The sequence below is a fragment of the Bison bison genome, unplaced genomic scaffold (genome assembly GCF_000754665.1).
Source record: "Bison bison bison isolate TAMUID 2011002044 unplaced genomic scaffold, Bison_UMD1.0 scf7180017864317, whole genome shotgun sequence".
NCBI classification, from domain to species: Eukaryota; Metazoa; Chordata; class Mammalia; order Artiodactyla; family Bovidae; genus Bison; species Bison bison.
In genome coordinates, this window is record NW_011494889.1 from 4,629,849 (window position 1) to 4,643,241 (window position 13,393).

The 13,393-nt window shown below is 46.5% G+C and overlaps 1 protein-coding gene and 1 long non-coding RNA gene across 2 annotated transcripts in view; both read right to left on the reverse strand.

Annotated features, from left to right (window-relative positions):
• The window catches only part of LOC104997903, a 20,492-nt gene extending 19,026 nt beyond the window's left edge, over positions 1–1,466 (reverse strand). The window contains exon 1 of the long non-coding RNA XR_826374.1: positions 220–1,466. This is a non-coding gene — a long non-coding RNA (uncharacterized LOC104997903). The remainder of the gene's footprint in view (positions 1–219) is intronic.
• The window catches only part of ITPKB (inositol-trisphosphate 3-kinase B), a 106,915-nt gene that overhangs the window by 90,970 nt on the left and 2,552 nt on the right, over positions 1–13,393 (reverse strand). Inside the window, exon 3 of the mRNA XM_010852874.1 lies at positions 12,257–13,393. This exon is cut by the window's right edge and continues 40 nt beyond it. Coding sequence (XP_010851176.1) covers positions 12,257–13,393 — 1,137 coding nt within the window. The remainder of the gene's footprint in view (positions 1–12,256) is intronic.

Below are 13,393 nucleotides of genomic sequence, written 5' to 3' on the forward strand. Positions count from 1 at the left end.
CCGCACCGGTTGAACCTTCACCCCCGCATTGAAAGGTGGAGTCTTCACTACTGGACTGGCAGGGAAACCCTAAGAAAGATCCTGTCTTAATAAGCGTGTGCCCAGCCCACCAGCAGACACAGTACAGGGAAGCAATGAAGGCCAATCAAACCACATACAAGTTCAAAGACCTCCCTGGTGGGAAGAGCCACAGCTAGACAAAGTGGTGGTGTTTCTTACACACACACACACACACACACACACACACACACTCCATCCTCTCTCTTATGCATGATGGTGACTCTAAAAAATGCAGCAAGAAAGCAGAGAAGCGAGGGGAGGGGAGAGAAGAGATGGAGGGTTCCTCACCCCTAGAAGGCTGGGCCTCCTGCCTGGGGGACCTGTCAGTTTCCACCTCCCAAACAGAAGGACTAGAGGCAGGTCCCAGGTGAGTAACCTGACACCTCTTGCCCAGCAGCTGGATCTAATGGATTGTTTTCTACTCTTGAAGCTCTGAGCCCTGGTGACAAAGTGAGGCCTCTCCTACAACAGAGAAACCTTCTTGGAAAAATAAATCCTGCCACCCATTCTGTCACCATCCTTCACAGTTAATGGCACTTTGGGGTGAGACGGCCAGGGGCCACTCCACGAAGGCAAGTTAGGGTCCTGGTTGGGGACGAGGGGCCAGAGACAGGCTGCCTCTATCCCTGCCTGTTCTGTGTCAGGACCTTGAGACACACAATCTCAGCTCATCAGCTCCAGAGCCCACGAGGAAGGGTGGTCATCCTCACTTGGCAGATGAAGAAACCGAGGCTCAGAGAGGTGAAGTTCTTCTCTGGGACAGAGTGAGGGTGTGACTTCACCTGTGGCTGGCCGGAGTCCTCTTCTCCAGCAGACCCCCCCTAACTTCCCTACACCTCCCACTAACCTCAGCATCCAAAAGACCTCAGTCCCCACTTTTTCTTCTAGGGGAAGAAGGGCACCAGTAGGCAATATTCCCTTGGGTGCCCTCAGCACTTTCACCTAAGCGAAGAGAATGGTGGACATTGCAAGTTCAGCTTAATATGCTCAGGAACGACAGCGGGGCTACCTCTAAGTCCTCCCACCTTGCTGTCTGTTGAGCATTTCATACATCCAGACACGGTGCCAGGCACTTCACACATGGCCTCATTTAAGGCTCACCATCTTAAGGCTGGTATTATCAGCCCCACTGCACAGATGTTGAAACCGAGGAACAGAAAAGTAAGACATTTCTCTAGGGTCACACAGTCAGGAGGTGGCAGAGCTTAGACTCAAACCCAGGACTGTCCTGACTCCACACCAGGGCTATCTCCCTGGAAGGGTCTACACAGCCCCTAGCCCAGCCAGCCTCCCCAGAACTCTTCCAAAGATTCAGACTCAAGCTTCTCTGGTAGTTCAAACAGTAAAGAATCTGCCTGTAATCCAGGAGATATGGGTTCGATCCCTGGATTGGGAAGATCCCTGGAGACGGGCATGGCAACTCACTCCAGTATTCTTGCCTGGAGAATCCCCATGGACAGAGAAGCCTGGTGGGCTACAGGGCATGGGATCACAAAAAGTCAGACACAACTGAGCAACTAAGCACAGGACAGATACTAAGTAGAAGCCCCTCCCAAGTTTTCCTGACCATGTGCCTCTGGTCGACTGGGGTGAGGATGGAGGGGTCCCCCAAGACCCCATCTTAGCCTCACAAGAGCATATTTACAGCACAGTCATTTAAGCATTGCATTAAGGTGGGTGTCCCCATCCTCTCCAACCTCCAAGAGCCTTTGGATCCAGAATACTGTCTTTTCTTGACCACTTCTAACAGAGATAGCAAACCCTTCAAGGCCTTGACTATCTTCAGTGGCTGCTGCCCAGATTTCTCTATTCCTTGTTCCACGACACGCACTGAAGCTTCCTGCATTTTCCATGCCAACACCAATTCATTATTTATTAACTCATATTTAATGACTGTGCTTGTTTAATAGTTAGACAACTTGTTCTTGCATTTCGCAAATCTCAAGTATGTCTGTTGGCATCCACTTTGCCCTAGAGGGCACATCCCCAAGGACAGGGATCGCATCAATTAAGCCATTCTCCTCAGCAGAGGTAACTGCAGACAGAGATGGTAGACCAATGCCTGTGTTTGGGCAGCCACGGGGGTGCCACCTCCGCCTCTCAACATGGGCAGTCACCGGAAAGGAGGTCCAGCTCTGGGCACGGGTTTTGGGATCTAGCCAGGGCCCAGCCATACTTCAGAAGTGCCCAGCATCTAACTGCCAAATGAAATGTCTGCTTTAAAGACTCAAGATTTTGCTGAAATCTTCTCTTTCACTTCCTAAGACACAAGAGAAAACCACCACATGGTACTGGAAAAATCAATGCCCCCATTAAGCATCCCTGGACTCCAGATGGAGTTGTGGTCTGGTCTCAATTATTCAGGAGCTGACAGCCCTGCTCGAGGTACATCAGACCCCTGCTCTGCACCCGCTCCTCACTCCCGCCAGCCGTTCCTCGTGTCCATCGCATTCGCAGGGTTAGCAAACCACAGAAGCATAAAGAGCTCTGGCTGCGATGGTCACTCAGGCAGGAAGAGGTGCGCTACTGAGCAGCTGGAGTCGAACTAGGATGCAATTTCGAGTGTCTGCTCATCCCTGCTTCCCAGCCCCACTGTCATGCCCACGTCAGAACTGGCTCTGCTATGGACATAAAGGTTGTCTCTGACATACTTCTTAGCAATTTCTCCTCTGGCAACACAGATGTGGGCGTATCTTGCATTGGTACAGTGCTTGCCCTCATCCATCCACTTTTGGAAAGACTTATAAAAACAACATCATATTTGTACACCTGAAAGTAATATGATACCATAAGGTAACTATATGTCAACTTTAAAAAATAATATAGATCATTGTTTATTTAAAAAAAACAAGTATACGGAAGGGTATGCGTGACAGAAATAAACAAATGAGTACTGGAGAAATAAAGAGAAAACTTGGGGGGAAAAAAGCAACATCATAGTATTCATAATAAAAAAAACTTAGACAGGAAAGCATATACTCTCAAAATGACTCTACAAACACAATGTCATTTGAGACTCACAAAAGACCACACGAGATCAGAAGATGATCGATACACCCATTTTACAAATGACGTCACCAAAACCCAAAGAAACCAAGGACCGAATCTGAGAGTCCTAGTCTTTCCAGCACACTGCACTCCTGGAGTAAGACCTTCTCAGAGAACGTCTTGTGTGTCCTAAATTACTGGAATTAGCTAAATGCTGAATACTAATGACTACTTAATGCTGTGACAAAGATGATGACAATGGTGAAGAGGAGGAAAAGATTTCGATGGTCTCGTGCAGACTAAAATATCCAGTTATAACGCATTCAAAACGTCCCGTATGTCAGCACATTTTTCTATCTGTAAGGATTTTCCAGAAGTCTCTCAAACCAGTGTCTTCCCAACCTCCCAGCTTGAACACACAGCGACCCATTTTCCTATGCTTGGCTCAGCAACCCAGGTCTCAGGATCTGCTGTCCCAACAAAACCTCCTAGCCATTTCTTAAGAGCCATTTCTTAAGCTACTGGCTGCGGTTGGATTTTCCACTTGACATTGTTAACAGATTAAACTGTTTATCTCATTGTCATACACAGGCCTTTTCAGTTTCCTGCTAATAGATTCAGGTTAGATAAGGATTACAGAAGTGATACTCCCTGAGTTCCTCTCTGTACCCGAGCCGGTATCCTTTCCCCATAGTTATGAGGTGTATTTTCTTAAACCTACTCTTTAGATAGCTAACTTGCAAAAAGAAAACCTTACACACCCATGCATAGCAGAGGACTAGCCAAACACCAGCTCCTACACAACTATGGAAGAAGCGCTTAACACGAGATCCTGCTGAATTATACATTTTACGACTCAGTCATCAATTGCCATAGAGAAGAAGAAAACAAATTGAGCTGAGCCTGGAAAGAATGTCAGTGAAACTGGAAAAACACTCGCTGGGAACCGCCTGGGGGTGCAGGGACCTCCCCAGTAACTGCCGGGGTCCCACAAACTCACAGCATACCAAGAGAGATTGTGGGGTGAGCTGGTGGATGGCTGGTCACCGGGGAACCAAATCCCTCCATTCTGAGGCACTCTAAAGACTCCCCATAGTGAATGAAAATATTAAGTGCTGTTAATATAAAATGTATTACAGCTTCTTCTTGGGAAACAGTACAATCAGTTAATTCATCCTGATTAAATGGATGGTGGGGGGAGTAGGAAGCAGAGGACCCATTGAGACGGGTCAGGAAAGAAAACTGCTGTCACAGTTCCAAAAGCCCAAAGCAAAAGTACCTCGTTCCTGCCTTCTGGACGCATTAAGATCAGTTTTATAAACGTGAGCAAATAGACCAGGTTCTGCTTGGCCAAGGAAAGGGCTTACCCTGCATCATAATACTTACATCATCTCTGGGTTGTTGTTGTTTAGTTGCTAAGTCGTGTCTGCCTCTTTTGTGACACCATGGACTGTAGCCACCAGGCACCTGTGCCCATGGGATTTCCCAGTCAAGAATACTAGGGTGAGTTGCCATTTCCTTCTCCAGGGGATCTTCCTGATCCAGGGATGGAACCTGTGTCTCCTGCATTGGCAGGCGGATTCTTTTCCACTGAGCCACCAGGGAAGCCCCATCTCTGGGTTAGGCAAACCCTAATCTTAGTCACCAGGTCAATGGAAATGATCTCAATGCCTCTGTTTGAGATGCTGCATCATTTTATTTTCCCTTTCCACCCAGAATTTTACCACAAAGGTAAAAAGCTAGACTAACAGAATAATAGTGACCTTCAAGAGGGTGGGATCTCTTCAGTCCAATATTTGTCACCACCAGATCAAATGAGGAGTTTTTTTTCTACTTATTCTACAATGGGAAAATAAAAATGTATCCTCCCCCTCCATGTTCCACCCCCGCCTCTTTAAATCCTACATAAATATGAACTGCAAAGGTTCATTCTGCTTGCTTACTGTCAGTACCTCCTTCTTTTTGGTTACTTATAAAACTTAACAGCCGGTTTGGAGCAAAACAGAAGTAAAATTTTCAGCAAATTAAACATGTAGTACTGACCAGTGGCCTGAAGAGATATCTTTTGTTGAATGGGTTTCCATTAAGTAATATCAAGTCAGTAAAATGCCCAAGTAAAACTCAACAGAGGGAAAAGATCAGATCTCTAAGAGTGAATTCTTAATGAAACTGTTTTAGAAACACTCCAGACAAGTTAGTCAAAAGCCTGAGTGTTGGCTTACCAGTGGAATGATGATCATATGTCATTCCTCACCAGAGAAAGCCTGGAGGGCCCTGCCTTCCCATGAGAATCATCAGAGTGGTCTTCCCTGCTCAGACACTCCAGGAGATCTTGTTCCCTGAGGCTGGTGCTGATCTTTGATCCCCAATCCCATCACTGAATCAAAGGAAACTACACTAGGAGACAGAGAGAAGGTAAGACCAGCCTTCTCGCTGTTGTATGAACTGCACTTGAAGAAGCTGCTGTGGTCCCACAGTCGCCTGTGAATTCACACAGAGAGAGTGAGTCGCTCAGTTGTGTCCGACTCTTTGCCATCCCATGGACTGTAGCCTACCAGGCTCCTCTGTCCATGGAATTTTCCAGGCAAGAGTACTGGAGTGGGTTGCCATTTCCTTCTCCAGGGGATCTTGCCAACCCAGGGATTGAACCCAGGTCTCCTGCATTGCAGGCAGACACTTTACTGTCTGAGCCACCAGGGAAGCCTGGTGAATTCACAAGTAGACTGTAAACACCGGGTTTTGAGAAATCGATTTCATTCTAGCCTTACTGGGTGAGGCACAATCATTTTCTAGGATTGTAATGTAGTACCTAAACAAAATCTTAAGCTGCTACCAAGCATTTCTTCCAAGAGGCCCAGTGGATTTTCCAGACATTACTACTCAAGGTGTCTCCTAACTCCATCTCCACTAACGTTAACTGAGCCTCTACTACATTCTGGGAACCATCTAAGGCACTTTAAAACACAGCCCCCCTGAGCTCTCATTCCCTACTCTGCAAGGTCATGCCTCCGCTCCCCATTTTTCAGAGGGTTTGCAGGCACGTGTGGCCTTGGATTTCACCCAGTTCTCGGAAACCTCAGTCAGACACCCCTACTCCTGTGGCAGAAAGGTCTCGGGAATGAGCAACGAGCTTGTCTTCATTGTTCTTTCCCCCCTTTCTTTGTCCCTCCTCTTGCAGATAACTCCACAGTTCTTCTACAGGTAGACAATGCAGCAGAGCTACTGCCTGTTACTCATGCATTCATCCATTCCATTAACCCACATTTCAAAAGCATGTCCTATGTTGAAAGCCAAGGTGGATCTTCCCAGGGGAGTAAGGAGTTTATCCACTAATGAAGTTTTATAAGTGAAAAAAAAAATGTAAAACATGACTATATTGAATACTCTCTGGCCTCACTTTCCTCATCTGTAAAACGTGGATATTGGAGGCAAGGAGCTCTAAAGCCTCTCCCAGACTCAGATTTATATTATGATAATTACGCAGGTCACAGAAAAAATTTTGTTATTTTTTTAAATTCTAAGAACAGAGCCCTACCTTCCTAATGAGATCATATTTATATCTATATTGTCTCTTAGCCCAGGAGACCTGAAGTGTCTTTAAATAATAATTCACCTCTGGAAAAATGAATGCCCAGGTATCTGGAGGGGCCACAGTGAGAGAGGTGAGGGCACAACTACAGCAAGCTGAGTTTGACTACAGGGTCATAGGACCAGGTTGGCAGATTCTTCCAGCCCCCCAGGTGGCCTCCACAGTCAAGCAGACTGGACCCACTGGTCTGAGGGAATGCTATAAAGCTGAGTGTTCCTATGTTGTTAGGTCACCTATAGTGCCACAACCCTTAGTTAACTAAGGTAACAGTACGCAACCACAGAATGGCACTCAGGAGAACTGGACTTACAAAACCCCAAATATTCCAACGAGACAATGGCCACTGGCACTCTAAATGGCTTTTCACGTTACCAACAAGTTCACAGTTGGGTTTGCTGTGATTTTGTAAACAATGAGCTCCCTGATACATGAAAAATAAATCATTCACAATGTCAATTCCACCTAGTCAGGAAAAAAATAATTGCAAGACACATTTGTCATGGACTGGAGGGCATGACATACATAACCTACAATGCCAGTATTTCGTCTCTTAACAAAACCCATAGACGGGAGTTCCCTAACAGTCCCATGCCTCTTAACAAAACCCATAGACGGGAGTTCCCTAACAGTCCCCTGGTGAAGACTTTGCCTCCCAATCCAGGGGATGCGGGTTCCATCCCTAGCCCAAGAGCTAAGATCCCACAAGGCTTCCAGCCAAAAAAAACAAAACCTAAAACAGAAGCAATATTGTAACAAATTCAATAAAGATTAAAAAAAGAAATCTATAGACCCTTCCATGCTGAGGGCGTGCCCACAACACAATACAGAAGAGTTCATGAGTTAATCCTGAATCTCTGATTACCTGAAGTCTACAAAGCTTGTTCAACCAGGACATAAAATTATTTCCATTAACTGCTTTAAATTCTACCTTTAGATAACTAAATTGAAACCTCACAAGCCTAAACAATGTTATCAATGCTCCTAGAAATATAAATAAACTACAGAGGACTAATCTAATCTGTAACTACATTTACCTGGTATGTGCCAACAAAAATCAGAAAAGGGACTCGGTAGCAACTCAGCGCTAAAAACAAAAGTTTTGAAAATGCTTTATGTAACACCTGAAATACATTTCTCTAAAAGCAGAAACTGTCCAGTCTAATGTTGGTTTTTTTGTTGTTGTTGTTGTTAAACCTAAAAGCCTGGTAAATCTTGAGATGTGTTTTTGTGATGCCTAAATACCCATCTCTGTTTTCCTCTGTCTCACCTTTACTTGAAGGATTTTAAGCTGGATGAATTATACTTTCATCTTTGATAAAACAAATTATTTGAAGTGATGTTTTGGCTCTGTACTGGCAAAGCCTCAATTTCCAAACTTAAATATCTGAGGAGGCCAAAGCCCTCAGATAACAGAATGTATTTTTCACTTTTCAGGTTAGCATGCTGGCATCCTACCAGCACAGCCTCTAATATCAGTCTAATCATTAACGAGAATCTTGGGTATAGTACTGATTTATTTGATGATGCTTTTTCAATGTGGAATTATAAAGAACCATTCTTTCAGGTAAGAGAAACAAATCAATGAATGGGTCTGAGAGAAAAGCACAGAATTAAATGTGCCCTGTTTCAGACTCAGCTGCCTGAGGTCCACACCACAGAAATCTTGTCACTTTTCCAAACACTCTGATACCTATTTCATATACAGCAGGTTTTGAATCCAATCTCTAGAATTACATAGTCACGCAGAGTTACAACTCTATAGGTCCCCGTGAGATCATTCTCAAGCAGGGTGCATATTTTAAAGTGGGAATCTGAGCCAGAGCTGCAGTCTTTAGGTCCCTTTGCCTCTCTGAGTCTTGGTCTCCTCCCTAAACAGATCAGGGTAACAGTCAGAACCTCACATAAATGACTTGGGGTTCTCTCAGATCTGAAAGGTCCTAAGCCCTTTCCAGAAAGACCCTCGCCATACACCTGAGGTGGAAGAGTGCCCCATCTTAGGAAAACAACATATGCAACCTGAACTCTTTACCCCATAAATCTGGGCCTTCAATATTCTCTTCCAGAATTTTCCACTTAAAAGAACTTACCACTAGATTCGTTTCCCCCCAAAGATCCCTCTAAGACTTCTAAATTTTAATTGGAAAAATTTCACACTTTTAAAAACCACATAAAACCGTTTTTAAATGTTCAAATTTTTTTTTACCATATATTAGTTTGCTTTTTGAACCTGAAAAAAAAGACAACAAAACTAGTTAACACGAATAAAGTAAAGGAAACAAAATTTCAAAGGCCCTGAAAAAGTAGTAACCCCCAAGAAGGCAAAGATTTTGTATTATACTTCTTTATATGCCTCCCAGATAATCAGACCAACATTTTGTTTTCGTTATCGTACACATGACTGTTAGCACGATTTTGGAATAAATCAATAAAAACCTATTTTTTTAAGTAAAAAGCATGCTTTTCTTAACTTAGTGCTTTAAATCTGGCATTTCAATGGCCCACTTACTTTTAAATGGATTAACAGAAGGAAGTCAAGAACTGTTGATTAATTTCTAGTTGCCTTAAAGAACAAGCGAGAACACCATTCTTCCTCAGGGCAATTCATTTCTGTTCAGATCTCAGAAAAGAGTAAATGTGAACATGCCTGAATTTAAGCCATTGAACGCAAGGCACGTACAACAACTACTTCTGAGCAAATTTCAAGCGTCTGATCCTTTATAAACAGACACACAGGTGCAAAAATTTGGAACATTCTATTTCCGAGACAAGCATATCTGTCAGGCTCCTCTGAAGCCTGAAGCCCAGGAAAGGCCTCAAGCACTTTGCATGTTTCTGAGGGTGTCTTTACAGCTCCTACCCAGGGAAGCAAATGAGCAGAGAAGGTTCTCACCACACACCCGTTCAGTAAAAAGGCCTCTGCTCATTTGCATCATCTAAATGGCTAAAGGAGTTTCAGAGTGTGTTTCCAAACGACTTTTCACTTTGTTTTTAAGTACAAGGACGTCTTCGAATCCCCCTGCACCGAAAGCTGGGGCTTCTCACAGGCAGGGAGCAGACAGAGAGGCCAGAGAGCAGGAGAGCTAACCTGGCAGCCAGGCTTCAGGCTTTGCAGGGCCGTCACCTCCACCGGCACACACGTCACACACAGTCACCCCTCACACACAGCGTCACACAGAGTCACCCCTCCGCAAGAGCACGAGAAGGTTTAACTCTGTGGAAAGACAGGGTGGCACACACACAAAAATGTTCTCAGCATGGGTCTAAAGGTCAGGGGTTGGTTGTGTGACCGCCAGGCTGAACACTCAGGTTTCCAACCTGTGCGTCCCAGTGGGGTGTTGGGAATGTGCGTGGGCATGTGTATGCCCCTGAGTGCAGGGCTGCAGTGTAGACAGAAGCAGCACAGCCCAGAGAAGAGGACTGAGTGTTGACCGAACCTCAAACAGCGCCAGCTCGGGTTTTATCTGTCAAACACTGAACAGCCCAGCCGAAAGGCCCAGTCAATCAAGTTGTCTGGCCTTCTGCAGACAAAATATCCATCTCAGGTAATCAAGTGATTTTTGACCCAAAGAACAGATGTTGCGGTGTCACTGATAAGGCTCCACCATAACAATCTGTACAAAAAAAGAAAACTGAGTTTATCACTCAACCAAAAACTCAAAAGTCCCTAGGATCCCATAATTTCCAGTTGGCTACCCACCCTTCCCTCCCTCCACCCCCTCCCCACTCGCCCTTGGCCTCATGTGATTCAGAAAACGAGGCTGTCGGGGGATTTTTTTTCCCTGGCCCTATTCTGTGGGTGTCTGAAACCTTATTTAAAGGAGGGAGGTAAGCTGGACAGCCGTCAGGCCTCATTTCCACCTCTGGACCTGTTTGCTAACTTGATACCACTCAACCCTCTGGTTTCTCAGCTGGCATCCTTCTGGCAAATGAAAAAAAAAAAAAATTATCACCTGTCATTATTTATCTCCCCTTTAACTTACTTCCAGACAAGAGCCCTTTTCAAACATCAGGACACACAAAATACTTTGAGAGCCAGCCAATAGGAGCTGCTAATCCACCACTAGAAAGGGCAAATGGAAAGTTGGAGAACAAGTGAAAAAAAACTTGGCTGTGCCGGCTGTGCTCCAGGGTTTAAAAAGCCAAAGGGAGGAGAGGAACAGAGGACCGTCTCATGGGCCTTTAATTGTGGATAAGCGGGCAGAGAAATCTGGGCCATACCTTCAGTGAGAAGCATATTCCACCTTCCCGTTACCACCATCCCCTTCCAGGTGGACCAGATGTGTCCATGTCAGGTGCCTTGTGCTGGCCACAAAATGCCAGGGTGATGGGGACCACATTTTGCATATACATTTGCCTCCCCACCATCAGCAGAAAGCAGAGTCTTATGAAAAGAAACGCTTGGTCTTCTGAGATTCAGACTGTGATTTCTGAAGTGGGAGTGTGATAGAAATATGCTTTGGAGTCCAAAATACCTTAGAGAAGAATGTAGTGTAGAACTATAAAGTTCTCAGCTGCTGTGGCTTAACACATTGAGTGAATAGTACGTGATACTCAAGATTAAGTCGGAAGACTACCTACTACAATAAAAATGCAGACTTTCCCCCAAGGTAGCACAAGAACCCCCTCACACACCAAGCTAGGAAATTCCCCAGACTCTGGAAAAGCTTAGAGAAAGTCCAGACCTTTTCAGAAGCGATAGCTTCAACTCTTATGTCTTCCGTCCGATGCTCTGATCCTCCTAAGAGCTAAAAGAGCCTAGCACTGAGATAAACCGTGTACAGAAATAAACCCCTGTCTGCTGCCATAGCCAGAACAACATGTCAGTGTGCTGAATCACAACAGATGCACTTGGAAATGTACTTGAAATGTACCTGTACCAGACAATAAGTATGTCCATGAAGAGGTATATACGCTAAGGGTATCACCCAGGTGTTTATCTCAGGCAATTCAACCTATTGTAATATTCTGTCATTAAAGAAACCGTCTCCTTACCTCAAACCATGCTTTTCATTTTAAATCATACAGCAAACTCTTTCTTACATCTGTTGGCCCCACAAATATTGCAATATCCTGACAATTGACTGAGGTGAGGTGGTTTTTCACCCAACAGACACAGCCATTATCTACAGGTTTCAGGGACCTGTCACAGAATCACATCACTCATTTTCCTGGCCTATTAGTACAGGCTGAATTAATTTGCTGACATCCTTGTCAGTTTCCCCTCTGCCTAAATGAATCACAGAATTAAAGGGTTTCACCTGATCAGACAAAAGCTACAGCTCTGTTCTCTATCTCTGGAGATTAACCAGGAAGCCTTTGGTAACACTCATGAATATGATCTTCCCAAGAAGTGAGTGGTGACCTACCCGAGGTACCTTTAAAAATGTCTTTTAAGATGTACATGGAAACAGTAACAGAAGTGACTCCAATTTGCTGTCCAAGCTACAAAGCGCAGGGCCAGGGGCTAGGTGCCTCCCAGGAACACCTGGAGAGAATTACACGTTGTGACTGCCCCAGGGCCCTGGTCAGGGTCTTCCCGACTCAGTAGAAAGTAAGAAAAAGGGACACACGGGCATGAAAGCAGCACAAGTTCTAGAAAAATCTCAAGGCAAGACATACCACTCTGGGCTTCTGCTGGTCCAGGGTATGCAGGAAAGCAGAGTTGGGGTCCAGGCAGCGCTCAGGGTCACTGGAGATGTCCTCCTCCGAGTCCTCATAGGAGGAGGAGAAGCCAGTGGAGGAGGCAGATGAAGAGGAGAGTTTCCTCAGCGGCAGGCTGCCCCGAGGGCTTCCCTGCGCCTCCTCCAAGGCCCTGTCCTCCTGGGCATCCGCGTCTGTACCCATGTCTGTGATGATGACGGCAGGGATGCTGTTTCGGCCACAGGCCTCTCCCAGGGAAGGCTTGTCCTTCTGTGCTGGGGAGAGCCGCTCTGGGCTGAGGTGGGCGTCTCTGCCCTGTGGCTGGCCTCCCCAAGTCCCCTTGGATTGCACCGCTGTGCCACACGTCCAGGCCAGACAGGCTTCTTCCATGGGGCTCAGCCAAACCCTGGAGGTCCCAGGCGGCACGCCCACCCTGTCCCCAGGAAAGTACTGGGGTTCTTTCAGTTCTTTTGCAGCTTCCCAGCAGGGCAAAGGCTCCAACATTCCACCAGACGGAACCGCCTCCACCTCCGGGGTCCCTGGTTGCTCTGAGCTGCTGCCCCCAAGCAAGCCCAGCGTCGCGGACCCTTCATCCACTCTGTTAGAGGCCGGCGGTGCCTCCCTGACCACTAGGGCCCCACTTTGTGTCCCGGCAGAGCCTCTGGAACCCTGCCTGAACCAGGTCGGAGCCTCAGGGACCTCCGCCGGACTCTGTGCGTTCCCAGTCCTCTCCTCTGGCCTTCCGTCAGCCCCAGGCGCCCGGGAGCTCGGCATGCCATCGGACAGAGTTCCTCTCCCCACCTTCCCAGGGGGCTCTCCGCTGCGGGGTCCGCCCCTCTCTGGGGCCGGGCTTGTCTCACTGCCAAGAAACTGCCCCTGACTCTTGGCCAGGGCCTCCAGGGGGTGCGCACCCCCAAGTTCACGAGCCTTCTCAGACGGCTCAATTAGGGCAGGGTCGTGTGGATGGTGTGGAACGGTGGATGTGGCTCGGGCTGCCACTGCTGTGTCCACGGTTAAGTTCACTCTGACCAGTCCCAACGAGGGAGCCTGGGAGTTCTGAGTTCCCAACGGAGGAGACCCCCTCTTGTCAACTTCCATAGCGGTGGGTGAGCCACA